At 39.8% G+C, this 20,452-nt stretch overlaps 1 protein-coding gene across 6 annotated transcripts in view; it reads right to left on the bottom strand.

Annotated features, from left to right (window-relative positions):
- Positions 1 to 399: 399 nt before the first annotated feature.
- DTX3 (deltex E3 ubiquitin ligase 3) overlaps positions 400 to 20,452 on the bottom strand; it is a 91,273-nt gene continuing 71,220 nt past the window's right edge. For all 6 annotated transcript variants that reach the window (XM_073663296.1, XM_073663297.1, XM_073663299.1 and 3 more), the window contains exons 4-5: positions 15,838 to 16,055; positions 400 to 7,768 (exon numbers count right to left, since the gene is read on the bottom strand). In XM_073663296.1, coding sequence (XP_073519397.1) covers positions 7,693 to 7,768; positions 15,838 to 16,055 — 294 coding nt within the window. In that variant the 3' untranslated portion in view covers positions 400 to 7,692. The remainder of the gene's footprint in view (positions 7,769 to 15,837; positions 16,056 to 20,452) is intronic.

Below are 20,452 nucleotides of genomic sequence, written 5' to 3' on the forward strand. Positions count from 1 at the left end.
TGGTTGGACCCAAGTGGTCTGACCCTGATCATTCATATATTTATTACCTGTCCAGTATACTGTTTCTGTGATAACCACTTTAAGTGTCCAACCCCTACTAACATGTATACTGTCAGCTTCACGGTTTGAATATTCATTTTCAGACCAGCAACTCAGAGAACAATAACCTATCTGAAAATTACTAAAGATGTTCCAATAATCCTTTACGAAATCTAGAATGGCCACATTAAAATGTTGTCTAAGGCATAAAACACAATGTTTTTACCAGGAGTACAAGCTCCCCAGCAATGTATTATCAGAAATACTGTTAAAAATAATACATAAAAAGGAACATTAATTCCAGTGAATTCATGAAATATGGAGACCAGGTTTTTGAAATATGTCTTTTTATTACAGCATAAGTGAATACATCAAAACCATACCCACAATGTCCCAGTAAGCGACCCGCGATTATGTACATTATTGTACAGTACAATACAATGCACACAGGTAGGATCTAGATGCAGTTCTCAAAGCCCTTCTGTATTTCAGTGGAACTCCCCCCTTTCCTGCCGGCCAGGCCAACGTCACTCCATCACTTAGTCTGGCATTCAAGGGTTTTAAATACAATATAAAAAACAAACTAGGAAATATTTTTTTCTACAGCTCACATCCTATACATATATATTGCAACATGATTTGTGGCCTTCAGCAAGGTCCCTTTGACTAGAATGTACCAAGCAGTTGTGTAACTCAAGGAGTGGACCCATCATATAATAACAATGTAAAGGAACCGGTTTGTGGGTGAAGCTAAAACTAAAATATATCTCCTAGCATAAACTAAGAATTCTGCTTTTATTTTGAAAATGACTGATCTCCATACCAAAAATCTCCCTGAAATCCTAAAATGCAGAGATCTTGGGGATTCCTCTGGCCTCTTTACTCCACAAGACTCTCTTAGCACCTGGTATAAAGACCTACTCGGTCAACTCTATTCTGAAATATCTGCAGAATCCTGCAATATCTATGATTGGATGTATTTTTTTTTTATACAGGTGACCAGGAGTCCGTAACTCCAGGTAAGAAACGTGAACAAAAGTTTTTGCATTTGCATAAAATGTGGAATTAAGACTTCACAGCAAATCTATGGATTTTTGGACCTGATAGTTGAGCAAACAGCAGATTTTGATATGCGCCGGTAGCCAGCCCACTTAATAAAACAATGTTTTCTATGAAGAACATTTAATCTGCTGCCCAAGAAAAATATTTCAGTTTAGAAAATTGCATGTACAAAGCCTTTTACCAAGTTTGGCTTCCTAAGAGTAATAATACCTTATGTACAGCCGCTGCTCACATACTCTACACAGTTGGATATACATTACACGGTCCATATTCATGTAATTGTTAAATGCCTACTTTATAATAATAGTAATTTGCTCTGAATCCATCGATCTTGTCTTCATTGATCTTGTATGTAGTACTAAGAAGAGTTTTCAAGCCATTAAAATTAAGTAACCTGTTATGTATACATGGACCACATACCGCAATCAACATTGGTAGTTTGGGTTAGAAAAGAGATAATGGCCGTGCCTGTTAGATCTACGCCCTGGGATGTCCTCTTATAAGGTCTTTGGGGATTGCGTCTGTTGTTGGCCAAATGAAAAGCTGATTGATAACCAGGCATACATCTCTCAGCACCCCAAACCAGAGAGGACGAAAATTGATTTAGGATACCGCTAAGAAATGTACAATATAGTACCAGAACTAGGACAACAGATTTCTTAGGCTGACCTCTGAGCTATAACATTTATTACAATGAACACCTTATTTTTCAATATCTGCATAAAGGGATTCTTTGGGACTTGAATGTTTCAGGACAGGCAATCAAATATTACACAGGTTGGTGTGTGACCCCAGGAATCACACTGATCGGCACCAAAAACAGGTCTCCTTGACTGGCGGCTCTGCCTTGTACTGTAGTTCATCCCAGAGGTCGGACCCCCACTGTTCATTGATTCATGGCTTATCCTAAGAACAGAGGCCAGTAACCTTAAGTTGGAGATGCCCTTAAAAAGAAATGTACATTTTCATAGAAATGTAAAATACTACTTTCTGAATGGTTGACCATGTAATCTTTAGGCTGTAAATCTAAACATATGATCCTTTTTATATAGTACATAGAAAAACATTCTTATAAAATAATCATCGGTCATGGGACAATAAAAAATGTATTGAAGAAACTTTGTGTTTTCATTATGTCTGCTTCCTGCCGGTGAATGGGGAAAAAAAAAAACACTTTTCAAAGTTTAAACGTTTGCCGTTTTGTATCCCTGTAGCACAGGCGATCCGTGGGGAGTCGGGCACATCAGCAAATTTCTCTAGTCCTAAAACCTCTATACACATTAGATAGCTGTCGGCCGACACCTATCTCCCCCAACTCTGCCATACTCAGGAATACTATGCTGCCATCATCTGATGGGATAACCAGGATGCCCCTATAAACATTAGACTGTCATCCGATCCTGCTCATATTGGTGGACCGGATTCAGTCTAATGTGTACGGTGGTCTTTTGAGCTTGTTCACAGAGGATTAGCTAGGCTGTACCCAATGCAGCTTTTTTTCATTCAATGTCCTTTTTTTTCCCAAAAGAAAGTGCGATCATTGTATTGATCGTATTATTCGGAATAATATAAATTGATACCTATCGTTTCCAGGGCAAATGTTGCATTACATGGTGCTCACTTTACAGTGGCTCCTTGCCTTAGCTTAAAGATACAGGTCCCCAAAATGTTTGTGTCCTAATAAAACTTCAGTTTTGGGGCAACCCCTTTAAAAGCAGGATTTTTATTTTATTTTATTTCACTGCCGGTTCTGCACTCTTCAGATCATACTGAATAAAATGCTGATTATTACGCTGCGTGCTGTAGTATCACACTTCAGTCTGGATTTCGCACTTCTTTACTGGAACCTCAGGCACTTGAAAAACTATTTTTTTTTTCTGTTATCACCTTTCCTGGTTGTAAATGTGAAATAATACACTGCTTTAACACCTGTCACCTCCGTCCAGCTCTATGGAAGTTCCCTCAAGATCACATAAGAGAATCAATACCTCGGAGCTTCCATTAACCGTCTTGTAACTAGACTGCAATGTTGCTCAACCTGTTTCACCATATTTACTGGGAAATTCCCACTGCGACTGCAAAAAATACGCACAAAAGCACCTAATAAACCATGTAGACACTCCAGTGACGTGATACAGGATGGCTTTTTTGGGAGGATTAATAATATGGTCCTAGCTGTAATAAATTAATCTCCCATTTGTTAATGCAGGAGACGAATATAATAAATCATAAAGGAAGAAATGAATAAATCAAGAGAAGTATAAAATATGAATAAATGTAAAAGATGAACCTGTAAAATGCAGAGGGTATAAAGGGGCTGACATTAGAGGAATCGGCCTGTGATATCTGCCCCCAGTTATTGATCTTTTACTGTCTGTTGAATAGTACATCCTCCTAAATTGTCCCATTTGTTTCAAACTGTATGTTGGGTCATAAGATAAATGCCAAGAAAATGGTGTTTCCATTGTACAAGTTACAAGCGTTTAGGTCAAAACTGCACAGATGCCAATAACTATATAGCCAAGTTGTGCAGTCCCTAAAAAACACACACCAATCTTATTCAATGGGACAGTGCAGTACTGGACAAAATCTGCGAGTGAAAAAAAATCTATTTTTTTCCCATCTGTCGCCCATTCAAGTCTACGAGTGCAGAAAAAAATAGGATTCCATACAGAGCAACTGTACGGCATCCGATTTTACAAATACTTTGCAATTCTTTAACATAGGAAATTGTTTTCAGTCTTCTAAATTTTTAACAACTGCTGTTGTATAAAAACAGATAGCAGCACATGGATGACAAATGAGAAAAAAAATCGTCCCGAGGGTCCTCCAGGGATTTCTATATTATGTCATTTATTTCTTAGCCGAGTGAATTTATTTCTTAGGCCGGGTCCCCACGATTAGTTTTTGCTGATTTTTTTTCCCGCTGTGTATTTAAAAAAAAAAAGCAAGTAACTTACGGGTGCAGAAAATCTGCAACATCAAAAACTCCCCAAAAGCTCATCGGGGAGAACGTAGCCTCAGACTCAATTTTAAAATGCCGTCATCGAGGATCTGTGTTTTCGGATCTCCTGGCACAAAGCAAGCACTAAAGCATCAATGATTTTAACAGCCCAGTGCAAGCTCGAAGCCAACATATTTACTGATAAGGTTGATATATTTCTAATTTAAATCACCAAGGATCTGGGCTAACACCTCTAAACCAAATATATCAATGCGAATTCCCCCTATGAATTAAAATTATTCACTCAAAACATAACATATTGCAGCTTCATTATGTACAGTAAAAAGTATCCACGTCCATCAATTATGCAAATGTAAGTAGCGTGGCCCCAATGATTTTTAGGAGGTCCGCTTTGTTTTGTGCAAGTTTTTAGAAAGAAAGCACATGTTCTCCTTGCAGGACTTTTTTTTCTGTTCTAAAACCTGAAAAAAACAAATCTAGAGGGACCTCTTGATCATCTGTGGGACTTCTCTGCTTTCGTTTGCATCATTAAAGGCATTGTCCACTACTGGGACAACCCCTTCTCAATCACTATGTTTCCTCCAAGTAAAATAATAACACCTATACTCCCCTCTGGTGCGGGCGCCATTTCAAGTGTGTCGACACTGGCTCTCCCGGGGCTCACGTGACATTACTTTGTCACACAATCCCTGAGGCCGATCACTCTTCCCTTCTTTGGACAAATCAGACATCCGGTGGAGGTGAGAGGGCAGCCGCAGCTCTCACTTTCTCTGGATGTCAATTACGTCCAAAGGAGCGGAGAGTGAAGTGGCCACTGATTGGCTGCAGGGATCACTAATCTGGATCATACTGATTATGGGAGGGGCCCAAAATTTTAAGTCCCATACATTTTCTCAATGATCTCAAGCTCAAGAACTTCTCCATCTCTGACTCTTGGCCAGGACCATCTCTCTAATCAAATATAAGAACTCATGAAAAAAAATTCACGTGCTAAACTGGACGTAGTATACCTTCAAGGATTTTATCCTGCATAAAACATAGTGTATACAAGCTGACAAGCTTCTACAGTTAGAAGCTACAACTTTTTCCTGGAGCTAAAGAAGGAAAAGGAAGGAGATTGCCGAGTACAGAAGCTTCACTCATGTAAGCAATACAATATGATAACAAAACTACTGAAAAACATTAGCTAAAATAAGATTTAAAAACACATTTTAGCTGACAAATTTGACATTATAGAAGGGAAAGGTCCTTCTCTGGGCATGTTCACAGGATTGTATTCTCAGTCTGCTGTCAGAGTGCACAAAGGACAGTGCATGGACCACTGTAGCCTATGTGCTAGAGCACATGGGCAATTCACATGGAGCTCAGGTCCGTGCGGGCAAAGAAACACGACATGTACAAGTTTAGTCCGAATTATGGAGCAGCCTAGAGCCTGTAAATAGATGGCAGCTCTGGTGCTGTCCACTCTGCTGATGAGCGAGCAGAGCTGCACATAGAACCAGTCACATGCACAAGTGGAGCTTAGCTAAGTTTGAGCTTAGCCTAAATCTCCCTTCTGTGAAATATTTCAACAGGGGTTCAAAATAAAATCAGCCTGTAGTACTCGGTTACATACTTGTAAGTTCAATTTCACATGAGCTTAAAGGGGTATTCCCATCTCCAAGATCCTATCCCAGTATGTAGTAAGTGTAATAATAATAATAATATTTGCAAATACCTCCAATAAGAAATGTAGTATAGTTTTTCTGATTTGTAAGTTTTTTTTCCTCATGTGTAGGCATTGCAGGACCTTAAGTATCCATGGTTACAACCACTGATATAGTGACAGTTAGTTAGCTAGTTGCTAGTGGTCGTAACCATGGATACCTAAGGTCCTGCAATGCTCTGCACATGAGCAAATCAAAAATCTATACTACATTTCTAATTGGAGGTATTTACTAATATTATTATTACACCTACTACATATTGGGATAGGATCTTAAAGATGGGAATAGCCCTTTAAGATTGGCCATAGAAATTGGATTCACATTTGGCCTACTTTTATCTCTCACCAACCCCGAACTACAGGATAACTACAGTAGAAAAAGGGGAAAAGTTTGTTAAAGTTGCTGTTAGTTCGGATCATTAGACAAGCAGCACAGCCGGGACGTGTGGCCTCAATATGGGTTCAGATAATGCGCACGCATTACACTCGTAAGTAATTGGTCTACTGCTGTGCAATATATTATCAAAGATCTCCAAAAATGCCTCTTGGATCAGGGGAGGATAAATTAACATTGGTGTTGGGAGCCAAATTCACCAGTCACTGGTCTTGGTTCGGCACCTCCTCTCTTCTTGCGATGCCGTCCTCGTTCCTGCTTCGTGTGGATGACGTGTCCTTCGTCGTCCACGCAGTGTTCCCCTTTCCGCTCCTGCACCGGCGCACTTCTCTCTGCCCTGCCGAGGGAAGCAAATTACTGTTCTGCGCATGTGCGAGGAAAGCCCAAAGAGCGCTGGCGCATGTGCACTATAGTACTTTGTTATGCAGGGCAGACAGAGGTACGCCTGCACAAGAGAGCGACAAGGACACTGTGTGGATGACGTAGGAGGCGACATCCACGAGAAGAACAGAAGGAGGGCGCCATTCCAAGAATAGAAGAGGCGCCGGACCAAGACCAGAGATGCCCATCACACCGGACCGCCTCGTAGACGAGTATAATCTTACATTCTCGGGTAATACATTCTAAAAACAAGCAAAAAAAATACTTTGGTAATGTTTTTTGTCTAATTGAGTGGCTAAATATTCCCATCATGCTTTTTGTAAATGGTGACTATTATCTAGTGTGTGTCTGAAGTTCCCTTTTGTATTCTTTACAAAATGATATCAACAAATCCCATTCTGTGGAGAAATCGTATCTGCAACAACACTAAGAAGTAACAGAAAATAAATCGGGATAAGTTAAGTAAAACCAAGACCGTAGGAGGAGCATCGCAGCATCTACTACAATGGGCCAAGGTGGGAAAAATGATGAGACCAGGATGTACTGCAGCTCTGTGGCTAAAATCTCAGGGCTATGGGATCCAAGATGTGCGGAAACAGTTACGTTGGCCTTTTCTAGGGGCTTTTTTTTTACTACAAAGCTCAGAATATGATGAAATTCCACAGAAATGGATTATCAGAACTGCAGGAATCGGAATGCACTGTAAGATCACAAACATTTGTCTTCTCTTTCTCTGAACTAAAGCCAAACACTAGAGGAGAAGAGCGATGACTGACTGGACATCCAGCTGACGGACGCATCTCCACCAGTTACTCATCAATGGTTCAGCAAGCGTTCTGTCTGTAAATGTTTCATAGTCACAATCAATTCTCTGTCTATCTTCAGGTTCACCAGCTCGGCGAACCCACAAAGTCAATAACATTGAGCGTGACACAACTTTGTTGTGTGCTCTGTACGAGTCTCCACATAAGTTATGGTCTTCTTATTCTGATTCAATATCCAATCAGCAAAAAAGCTAAAGTAAGGGAGGGCAAAAGGGAAAAGGAAAGATGCTGAGGTTCCCCCACTGAAGGTGAGAGTTTGGTCCATATAGTCATGAAAGTCTCCTTCCATTTCATACCCATCTATCACAAGTGTCTTCCTCCTCTAGTCGGCAGTGATGCCTTTGGCTCGCAATTCCTCTTGAACTCTCAGCAAGTAAGTGGGGTCGGGGTACCCGAACCTGAAGGCAAGAAAGAAGATTTTTTTTATGGTTAGAGCCAGGTGGTTGAACACAAATACTGTGTACATATTCAGATGAACTTTTTAAAAATGTCAGTCAATTAATGCAGCCCGAACCACAGACGTGAATCAGAGCTCGGCAATTTCCGAGAAGACATAATTTTAAGACCCAGCCAGGGACCATCGGTGGAGACAAGTGGCACCACCCCCAGAGGGATTCTCCGTACCACTTCCAGTGATTGATGGGTCTCTTCTGATGTACACACATGGGAGAGATCTATCAATCAACTAGAGAAGTGTGGAGAGGTGATGAATGTCTATTGTGAGAAAACTCCTTGATTGAATAACAATCGTTTTAATTTTTATTTCATAAATCAATCGTACACACGAAAATAAGAAACTTTGTAATATGTCTTATTTGAGAAATCTGCTTCTTTCTCCACCAGGATTTTCAGAATTTCCAACTCCCTGTAAAAATCTGTATTCAGTGAAGACAGATTATTACATTACTAGATAGAGATAGGAGGTGACAGTTAGTTTTTATAAGATTCCATGTAAAAGGGGGTCTCTAGCCCCTTCACCCTCTCTCCTTTCTACATAAAATGTTACCAGTAGAAGCTGTCATCTCCTATCTCAGTAATGTAATAATCTTTCTTCACTGAATACAGATTTACCTGTGAACTGAGTATTTTGAGAATGAATGATCAGTCCTGGCGGAGAAAGAAGCAGATCTCTCTGATAAGATATATTACAGAGTATCTGTGCTACTGATTTATAAAATTAAAATAACGGTTACTCTTTCAGTTCCCATACTGTTTCAGATAATCTTGAAAACATAGTTTAAAGATCCAGCAAGGCAGTCTTTTATGGTCCCTAGCTAGATCTTTAAACTATGTTTCCAAGGTATTCTGAGCCATATGGGTACTTAAAGTGGTTTTCCCACCCTAGACATTCATCACCTATCAGCAGGATAGGACATAAATGTCTGATCGCTGGGGATCCCAATGATGGGACCCTCACCAATCATTATAACTAGGGCCAGAGCAGGAATGGAACGACAGTCACTCAATCCACTGTCAGTGGGGCTGTAGGAAACAGTCAGGTACTGATCTCGTCTATCACCATCAGCCCACGCCAGAACTGAGCAGTGAAAGAATTACTAGTTCTTCTAGTATACCAGATTTATGCCATGTGCCCACGTAGCGTTTTTGCGGCGTTTTTACGGCCGCGAAAACGCTTGTAAAACCATCTGCCATGCAAAGCAATGTGAATTCGGATGTGCACATGATGCGCTAATTAGTGTGCCAAATTCACATTGCGTTGCAAAACGCAGCATGACCATTTCTACCGCGATTACGCTGCAAATTCACTGCAGCCATTGAGGAACGTTTACTTGCAGGACCTGTGGTGACGTCATTTAGTCAGCTGATGGTCACGCGACCGCTGACGTCAGCGGTCAGGTGACGGTTGCGTGACCATCAGCTGACTAAATGACATCACTACAGGTACTGGCAGTACACCGAAGGACACCGAGGAGAGAGGATCGCCGCCGGGAGGAGACTGGAGAGGTGAGTATACAGAATTTTTTTATTTTTAACTTTTTAATTCTTTTTTTTTTTAGTATAGATGCAGCATTTAAAGAATTCAAGTTGGTCACACAATATAAATCCATGCCGGTTTGCATGGATTTATATTGTGTGACCAACTTGTCAAGCACTTTCCAAGTGATGTTCAAAATCGCTTGGAAAAGTGCTTGAAAAAACGCATGAAAAAACGCATGTAAAAACACTGAAAAAACGCTTCTCTCTGGCAGAAAAAACGCATGTAAATCTGCATGCGTTTTTTTCTGCCAGAGAAAGGCAAAAACGCTCAGCATCAAATCTGCTATGTGGGCACATAACCTTACTGTGGGACAGATCCCTGCACCTAGGATACATAAAAGGAAACAATGGATGAGATGTATTAAAGGGAATCTGTCACCAGGTTCTTGCTACACTATCCAAAAGTATGGATAGAGACCCTGATTACAGTGATGTATCAATTTTTTGAGTACTATGCAGTCATTTTGATAAAATCATTGTTTTCTCTGCTGCAGATCTAGCAGTTCTCTGAATGTTGAGCTTTGTATAACCCCGCCCCCACCACTGATTGGCAGTTTTTTGCCTATGCACAGAGTACACAGAAAGCTGCCAATCAGTGGTGGGGTTATACAGAGGTCTTGAATATGGAGGGCTACCTACTAGTCCTCCAGTGATAATCTCTTACTGATAAATCAGGGTCTCTGACTCTACTTTATGCTGCTCTCAGATTAGGTGGAAAAAACCTGGTGACAGACAGCCTTTAAAACTGATGCAAAGAAAAAGGGGATTAGTAATCCATAGCAAGCAATCAAATTTTAACTTTCAATTTTCAGAGGCTAAAAATATAAATCAGCGACCTCAACAGCTGCCATGAGCAAATATTCCACTTTATTTTTGCACCATTTTAAAAGTAAATGTATAAGTGTAGTTTATACATTGATACAAAAAAAATTAAAGCTGAGAGATGAATCCTATTCTGTATAAAATAATATCAAACATTCAGATAAATACTGGGTGACATATCTGATTTATTGCGTGGGCACCTGGCACCGATACAATGTGCATTCCCATCACAAAAAAAGTCATGGTGGTTTGGGCGGTCTAGTTGAGGAATTTGTGCTTGCTTTATTAAGGCTGCAGTTTATAGTCAAAGCTCAAAGTCCAGCAGGAAGGACAGGGTGATTTGCAAAGGATGGAGCAAAACAAAAGCATCAATGTTCATAAAAGAGAGAACATAACGGAAATGTACTATCATGAAAAGCCACAGTAGCTCTCCAAGTTTTATCCATTGGTGACACAGCAGATGTCCAGGTCATAGTCCAGTTCTGTACAGACAAGTGCCAGCAATTCTTCGGAAATGGACTCCACTGTTTCAGTGATGCATTGTCCCAGGTCGTTCAGATCCTACGGCTGGAGGGAGTGGGGGGCAGATACACTGATACACTGAGTCCTTGATGTGGTCTCACAGAAAGAAATTGAAGGGTGTTAGATCTGACGATCATGGAGACCAGTGCAACAATGATTAATCATTGTTTCCAGCAGGGCTGTGGAGTTGGTGTCCATTTTGGTGGAGTCTGAGTTGGAGTCGGTAAAACATGGACCGACTCCAACTCCTAAAATATATAATAAATTGAGTACAGTAGTTCAATGCAGTAAGTGCTGTAATTTTTTTCATAAGAATTTGGGAAAGTTATGAAATGTTCTATAAATGTCTGTTCTGTTCCTGATCTAAGGGTCTCGGCTTTTAGTGAAGATGAATCTGTGCTGCACTTTATGTCCACGCTCGGTAGTGAGGCAGTGCTGTGGAGTCGGAAGTCAGGGAAACTGAGGAGTCAGAGTCGGTGGTTTGGCTTACTGACTCCACAGCCCTGGTTTCTGATGTGGCCTTTAACTTTCAAGTAGAGTTTAATTCAAGTATCGGAGAACATCCACAGGGAAATATGGAGGTGCATCATCCAGCTGATAGACTACATTGGCAGAACTTCCTTTAACTGTGGCACAGGCCATGTCTTTAACATATCTAGTTAGGAGCGGCCAATGACAGTATTTCTGATAAAAATTAAGAAACCGTAGACTTTGCACCAAATCATTGCACAGAAGACAATTACTTTGGGTGGGTCCCTCATGTGCTTGATAAGGGCACATGGTTTTCTAAGCCCCAAATTCTAAGGTTGTTGTGATTGACCTTCCTACTGAGATGAAAGGTTGTCTCATCGCTGAACCCGGCCCTGCAAGTCGATGCTAAATCTTGTTTACGGTCTCTAGTGAAGTCTTTTGAAGTCCAATGGCATAAACACTGTGTGGTTTCGAATTACTTCACCCAACGCAAAATGCAGTTTCCATGTGGAGCACATTCACCAAATTTATTTTGAAAGTTTCACTGTACTGTCACAACAGACACCGTTCTTGCAAATTCCAACACATGAAAATTTTTTTTTTTTTTTAATTTCGATCATCTTATATCATACTATTTAAACACTTTTTACATTTGTCTCTTGAAAAATGAAAGCTGTGTTATGATTGGCTGCTATGGGCAACCAAGCCAGCTTTACTTTGATTTTCAGTCACTGGCTATCTCTTTACCACTGATGTTACTTTAACTATGAGCTTTTACTTTTGCACCATCCTTTTCAATCACCTTGTATAAGTCCTTGCTTTATACTTCCCATTATTTTTCAATTAACTTCGAATTATTGTTCAAAAAATGCATCAAAAAGCTGCCACAGAAACTGCATATGTGATATCAGCCTTACCCTTGAGGTTTTCAATCCATTCTTTTTGGCTTTTTATGGTCAAAGCCAGTTTGCAATTCCTATTAGCAATCAAAATATTTGGCACCTAATGAGTTAACTGCTCTAAGCTATTTTAGGGGCATGTTTTTCTTTCTCCTGAGTGTTGATGCCTGCTTATGATTGGTCTGCATCACACAGGGAGAAGAAGTGCACGCCCCCAGTGAAAACTATCTGATAACTCCCACATGGATTTAATAAACGTTAACTCATTAGGTGTTAAATACTTTGATTGCTTATATCTCTGCAATGGAGAGGTGAAAATTTAAAAAAAACAAAAAAAACATTTTATTCTGCTCTTCAGCCAATATTACATAGTGTGTCTAGTTCAAGACCAAACATTTGGTGAAAGGTCCCCGTTAACAGGTGAAGCATGAAAATAAAAACTGTTGCGTGCACAATGTCTCACACCACAATCAGTAAAACTGACTGTACTATCTTTTTCTGAATTGTCTCTGGTCTTCAGCCACCTTCATTGATTTTTGCATGGTCAAGGCAGATTTATTGTTGTTGTTAACCATACTTCTATAGATATTTAGTGAAATTCATAGCATCTATCTCCTCATTGGTACTTCATGAATAATGTTCTGATATCTTTTACCTTTAATAAGCCGATTCTTCATCAAAGGGACCTTTCAGATACACTTATATCTATATTTCGATCATTCTAAACAGCTTGCCGGCACACAATTATTCCACATTTAACTAAATATAGTATATATACGGTAACTTTCATAACCAATTACTGTACCTGTTCCAGTGATGATTTTAATATCACATTAGTAGGACTGAGTAATTAAGCATGTACAGTAGTTATTTTGTGTTTAATCAATGTAATGAACATTGATGACCTTGTAGATTGGTTTTCTCATAGACATTAGTCTTTCTTGTTGATCAGTGTCAAAAATACTTAATTACATCAACTAAGATTCAACACTGTGATAAATAAAGCAGAAAAAATTCCAAGGAATCGTCTAGCGCCATGGTTTTTGATTATTAAGAATATGCAGAAAAAAAAGTAAAAAGGATGAGAAAGTCAGGAAGTGAAATGTAAATATACATAAACACAAGAACCACATACTGTATTTCAGACTAGAAATAGGGATAGGAATATGTCAGCAAATTTCTCCATGTCTGTCTATGGGAAGTATAAAATAGCGACAATCTTCCTCATTACAAAGAGCTATTGGCGGTATTCATCAAGTAACTGACATTAAAAAGTAGCACATTTTTTAACAAAACAGAGCAAAAATTTAGTGATTTTTGGAGCTACTATTTTTTATGGTAGTTCCACCAACTTTCTGAAAAGTGTATGGAGTGTAATGGAAATGGCGTGGCCTGGCACTGTCCCACAGTGGATCCGTTTTTCGAACATTGAAGCCTATGGAAAATGGATCTGTTAATTAGCTATCCATTTGTGAAGGATCCAGTAAGCAAAAAGCAGATCGTTTACAAGTAAAAGAAAAATGGATGGCTAATTAACGGATCAGTTTTCCATAGGCTTCAATGTTAAAAAAACGGATCCAGCAGAGATTTTTTTTTTTTAAAACAGACTAAAAAGTTGTGTTTGCGGAACTTTTTTGCCAAAGGATTACTGCTGGATCCGTTCTAACGGATGATTATTGGACATGTGACCACAGCCTTTCTCCCTCTAGACAGATATAGGAATTGGTCCCTGCTCCAGAGTTTCACTATACAGCACAGCTGCTTGTAAAAAGGTAACCTGTCGAGTTTTCATGCTACCTGTGGTTAAGGCAGCATAAACTACTTGACAGGTGGTTCCCTTTAAGTAGCATACCTACTCCTCCCTTATTTTCGGTCAGTTGAACCATTTTATTTTTCATTGGTAGCCCACGCTCATGATGGTGACTTGCAGAGCTCTGTGTTTCAGGTCTATGACTACATAATTCAAAAAGCTCTTTTCCTGATATTCTTGGTCATGCTCCATCCTGGGTTATCAAATTAAACATTCCTTTTTTTAAGGACAGATGATCAAAAAAAATCACGGAGAGCTAATATTTTTACAGACAAATTAGAAAATCCCAATAAATCATGAGTAAATAATGAGTATAAGAATGAGTACAGTGCAGATTGCACAACCTTCAGGTCCTTCATCTTGCTTTGCCGTTCTTCACTCAACAATTAAGGGAAATATTACAATTTTTACAAAAACCTTGTATCACAAAAGGGGTGCAGTCTATGAGTGAAGACTAGTGATGAGCGAGTATGTTTTGTTAACCCTATCGCCGAGCATGCTCGGCCGAGCACCGAGTATTTATAGCGTGCTCGGGCTTTAAGTTTTCGTCGCTCCGTGAACATGATTTGCGAATGTTTGACAGCTTTAATACATGTGAGGAATGCCTGTTTTTACAGCATTCCTCACATGTAATAAAACTGTCAAACAGTTGCAAATCATGTTCACAAAGTGACGAAAACTTAAAGCCCGAACACGCTATAAATACTCGGTGCTCGGCCGAGCATACTCGGCGAAAGGGTTAACAAAATATACTCGCTCATCAATAGTGAAGACATCATGTTCATGCTCACATGAAGAGTTGCATAGGGTTGTAAACAGGCAGACCTGACAGAAAAAAGTGCCTAAGATAGCAGCCTGTTGGCCACCATATTTGCCTGCAGCTTTCCATTTAATTGCTAAATATCCTTGCTGTTTGCTTGGTTGGAAGAGCATTAAAAGCAATTTGCAGACCATACTTATAACTATTTCAGATTTCTACTGCACAGATGGCTAGTATGGGAAACGGGGCACAGAAATGTCAGGTCGTGTATATCATTTAGTAATGTGTGCTCAGCTTTCCAGCCAACAAACTGGCTTCTGTGTACAACATGAACTCTTTTATCTTTGTTTCCAGTTTGCCCCGGCACCTATCACATTCTGCACTTCACATATGGTGTACTTGTGTGCCAGCATCTCAGTCTCGTCTTTGGACACTGTCTTGAATTCCAGATCTTATCCTGCCTTTTATTTCACAAAGCTGTGCTATCAATTCAATGATGCATCAGCGCAGCCTCATATGAATAGCTAGGGCCAGTACTATCTCGGCCTCTTGTGGTAACAGTGATCCTTCTATCTAAATTTTACTAGATAAGTTATTATAAATATACTTTCATGGAGGCCGAACAGTCATATTCAGCACAACTTTGTGACAGAAGCTGTGTAATCATCATCAGTAACTGTGCTAGGAGTTTTTATCTCCTTCCCGTGGAGAACTTCAGTTGTACGGTATGGTCCATGTAATTTTATCATTCAGGTAGTTCTGGTGACTGAGATATTGAGTCTCTGAAGATAATATAAAGGTATGTAAATCCGAAAGGGTCACTATTAGATCACATGACCAATTTAGGAAAAGGAATCCATGAATTCTCAAATAAAAAGGGACAATTAAATAAGGTACTACTATCTGAATTATATGTATATTGGCGAACTAATGATAGGCTAATTGAAAAAAAAATCACTGGTACTTTAACTTGTAAAAATCCATGAAAACAATATCATCAGATACACTAAAAATACCAGCATGCACCACAAAGAGGGCTTAGACCAAAATGCTGGTACTAATTATTAAAATACAATATTCAGTCAAATATCAAGCACCTCAAAAAAGGCTACAGCATTAAAATATAAGAAAAATAATCCCAAGTGTATACTGTAAGAAATAAAATCAGTAAATGCTAATACTTACAACTGTGGTCCTCCTGTGCAATTAGTCTTGTGGTGAATGTCATTCCACGTTATGACATTAGGTCTTCCTGTGGTCATTGATGTCCCAATGGTGAAGGTCAAACGTTGGTCGAATGCTTTCTTAAAGAGTGTCAGCACTTTATTCCCTTCTGGACAATCGGGTAAATACGCCACACGAGTTGTTCCTGGATACCTCACTCCAGGATTTGGGTGCTCTGACTGGAGGAACAAAGTATGAAATGAAGTCAATGAATAGTACAACATATTTGTTACTGTTCCAAAATACCTACTATTGAGGCTAGGTATTTATTCTACTTACTCATACAGGACAATCATATTCCACAGCGCTTTACATCATCACTGTCCCCACTGGGGCTCACAATCTAAATGACTTATCATTATGTCTTTGGAGTGTGGAAGGCAACTGGAGAACCCGGAGGAAAACCACACAAACACGGGTAGAACATACAAACTGCTTGCAGATGTTCTCCTTGGTTGGATCTGTACTAAGTACCCCAGAGTTGCAAAGCCAACAGTGCTAACCACTGAGCCACCATATTGTACCCAAGATACTCCAAGATATTCAGCTGGGATTCAAAGCACCTACACAGTGTAACAAGATACTTCTAGGGTGGCTCCACATATAAAATTTTTTGGAAAAATGGCACTGCAGTGTTTGATACAGTTTTTCAGCCTAAGCAACCTAAGCCTAAGGTTTTCAGCAACACTAATATTAATTGACCCAATTCATAAACAACAGATTTATATATAACTTAGGTCTTGGTCATGTGTAAGGTTACATGTATTGGTTACTTACCTAAAGACAAATGTTGCTCATCAGTTCCTACTACCAATATCACACCACAAAGACCAGGAATAGGCCTGACCCTAAGCTTAGTACATCCATTACAGCCAGACGTCCCGTGATATAAGCCATTAGGTCACACAAGTATGGAGAATGCTGGATTCAGGCCCATACTATATGGAAATGCAACTGATCAGCTGTAGGCAAAAGAAATACATTGGTTTGCAGGATCCTGTGATCCGCAGCTTTGGTGCTCCAAGAAGTCTCCATGCAGCTCAGGACTAAAGCCACCATACACATAAGATGCCGCCTAAAGACTCATTTGCGGTCAGCTCTCCCTTGCGAGTCCTCCATACACAGGAATACTCAACTTGAACGTTCCTGTGTCCTCTATGAGAGAGCCGGTGACAGACTTCTGGCATTGGTTTATCTCCCAGAGAGAAACAGGATCGATTCTTCTTTCCCCAATATAACATTATCTGTTTCCAGAAAAAAGAGCTCTACAATAAAACACGGCAGAGATCATCAACCTACAACCTCAAGGTGTCATAACAGCCACGTGACAGTCTGTGGTTGCCAGAGAGTGCTGGAAGTTGTAGTTTTCCAACTGCCGGGAATGCTGAAGGTTGCTGATCCCTGTAATAGGGGATATTCCAAGTCAGACATAATAGCTCATATTACTTTAATCTGGCGTCTAATAGTGTAGAAATTCTCACCATCCAGGACAGAATAAATCAAATAATTTTTAACATCTCAAGACAGAATATAATACTATAGAGGAGGATTATTTGCTTGCGACGATGCTCCATAGACAAAGGTTCGTAGGATCCAAATGTGAGTGAAAAGATTACCACTTTTTTGGAAAACATACGTACAACGCATTTCAGTTCTAATGAATGAGCCTTCATCAGGTTATTTCATCATTGGTACCTAATAGAAGTTTCGTTTATAAGAGCTGAAATGCGTTGTACGTGTGTTTTCATATAAAGTGGTCATCTTTTCACTCCCAATTGGATTCTACGACCTTTCTTCTTGGAGCATTACTGCAAGCAAATAGTCTATCATCTCCTATAAGAGTACATTCATACACAACAGTATAAGGTGAGTGAAAGACCGCACTGTCTGTATGACGTTATTTACTGTACTTTGCAAACTACACTTAGATAGCAGAACCCAAATGGCAGAATTAGATGAGTAAAGTAGACCAGTTATCTCTCCTGGCTTGTCTTCTCTAGGATCTATTCATATTCTCCAGGAAATCTCAATGCTCCTCCTTAATTTCTGAAAGAAATCCATGAATTTCTTGTCAACTGGGCAATTCTATTCCCCTTCTCAATAGGGTGCGTCCCTACATAGTCTACTCTAAGGCCTTGTTCAGACGTCTCTTTTTCACATACATGTTCCATCCATTATAGTCTATGGTGCTCGTCTAAGGAGACAAAAAAGTTTATAGTCCAAGTCACGGATGAAATTCACCCATTGAAATCAAGGGGTCCGTGAAAAAAATGGACAGTACACATATGTGATCCGTGTGCTCTCTGGTTTTTACCCTTTAATGGGCCGGTTGACAGACTGATGGTGAAAATGGACACTGACCAAACACTGAGGGATTTGTGGCGTTCACATCAGCAGAGCTGCCGAGCTCAGTGATTGGCTGCAGCATTAATATGTGCTGTCAACATGATGTCACCACTGTAGCCAGAACATAGAGGCAGAAGCGGAGAGCCGGCACTGGACCGGAGTAGGGCGAGTACTATTTTTTTTCATATTCTACATGAGTGCTACCATTAAGGACTATTTTTTTTTAAACTGGAAAACCCCTTTAATTAATCTTCACCACGTTACCATAAAGCAGTGGCTTATGCCTCACATATATTACACAGTAATCAGTAACCTATCTAGGACTGTAATTCTTTTCTCATCTTTTGTCACTGGGATGGATTATGGTGCATATAAAATGTATTAGTGTAGATGAATACATGCATTATGTGCACTCCAGTTACAGAATAACCATGGGCAAATGACATTAAACGCTAATTGTTCATGACCTTGGCAGGAGGATCAGGGTGAAATCATTTGTATTTGGACAAGGTAAGTGCATCTTCCTTTCCAAGTACTCGGCTCACAGTTAACCATTTCAATCTCAAGGGTGCGTCACATTCTGTGGTTCTCAGTTTCCCCTATAAAGGTCTCGTGCAGATGACCGTAAAAATCAGACGAGTTCTATTTGTCGTTTTGACTGATAGCACAAGTCTCCAAGTTATTCAATGAGTCTGTGCACATACACGATTTGCATCCAATAACTGGATCGTACTCTGATCACCTTCTAATCGTCCTCTGATTGTCCTCTAATCGTCCTCTGATTGCCCTCTAATCGTCCTCTGATTGCCCTCTAATCGTCCTCTGATTGCTCTCTAATCAGAGTGTGATTAGCACAATCCGACCGATTTTCTTGGATGAGAAAAAAACAGTTGCGTGACCCTAGCCTTAGAAACATGTAAAAAGCTAAAAACTCATTATATTATGTATTTGCCTATACAATGGCATATGTCTGCCATTGACAACAAAAAGGATAATGATGTATGTCACACAAATATATACCAAAAGTGCGCCTGTTTTGCCACTACAGTCTATGGGAACAAAAGGAATTTGTAAAAAAAAAAGTTTAATCTTCCCACAAATTATGATGTTGGGTGGTCCAAAAAGTCGTATTTAAAATCTACATTTGATTTTTTTTGTCCCAGCACTTCTGAAATGAAAAATAAAACATTAGAGAATTTAAAAGTGCCCAAACACATCAGATGGTGCTTTGTAGTTGTCAAAACAGAAGACAGAACTGGTAGTAAACCACTTCTGTCTTCTCCCCAGAATATCCTCCTGCTATATTGGAGATGTAGGCACTTTAACCCTGAGTCATAAATTTACAATAGTGCGGGCTTAAGGCTAGATTTCCATGTTGAGGTATTTTGATACAGTCTTTGAAGTCATAACCAGAAATGGATCATAAATGGAAGACACATGTAAGGAAAAGATCCAGAAGTCTCCTCTTGAATCCACTTCTGATTTTCAGCTTCAAAAACTGCATCAAAATCCTGACGAACAAACCCAAGAGGCCAGAAACAAGTACTGTAAATATATGATGCTTGGTCATTTTTAGATTTAGAAGCAAATCCAAGCAGCTGTTTGCTATTTAGAAGTGACAGCAAAGGAAGATATTGGCCAAAAATCAGAGTGAGAACATTGATAACATGTTTTTATATAACTTTTTGCATTCAGTAATTAAAGGGATTGTCCAGGCTAATCCATGGGATAAGTCATTAAAATTGGATTGGTGAGGGTTCGATCAGCTGTTATCAGCACCGGTGGTGGCCAAATGTAAGCAGTGAACAGTGCTGAACAGGACAGTTCCATACACTGTGTAGAGCTGATGACAGCTGATCGGTGGAGGCTTCAGGAACTCTTCTAAATTAGACGTGGCAAGCAGTGAACTTTGCTTTTCTGCTTAAGGCTACGTTCCCATGATGAGCTTTTGGTGAGTTTTTGATGTTGCAGATTTTCTGCACCATTTAGTAAAATGGGTTTATTGTATTTTTTCAAAAATACTCAGAGTAAAAAAACTCCATAAAAACTCATTGTGGGAATGTAGCCTTAAAGAGGTCGCCCACTACATTTTCATTGATGAGGTCATCAATGTCTGGTCGGCCGGGGTCCGACACCCAGCACCCCTGCCTATCAGTTGTTATCGGTGTCGGCGGCTGGAAGTACTCACTTGCGGAGCTGGCCGCCTTCTGGTAGTGGCCGAGGTTGGGAA

This window comes from Phyllobates terribilis, unplaced genomic scaffold (genome assembly GCF_046119375.1).
Source record: "Phyllobates terribilis strain yellow unplaced genomic scaffold, ASM4611937v1 Scaffold_2__4_contigs__length_985480577, whole genome shotgun sequence".
Classification (NCBI taxonomy): domain Eukaryota; kingdom Metazoa; phylum Chordata; class Amphibia; order Anura; family Dendrobatidae; genus Phyllobates; species Phyllobates terribilis.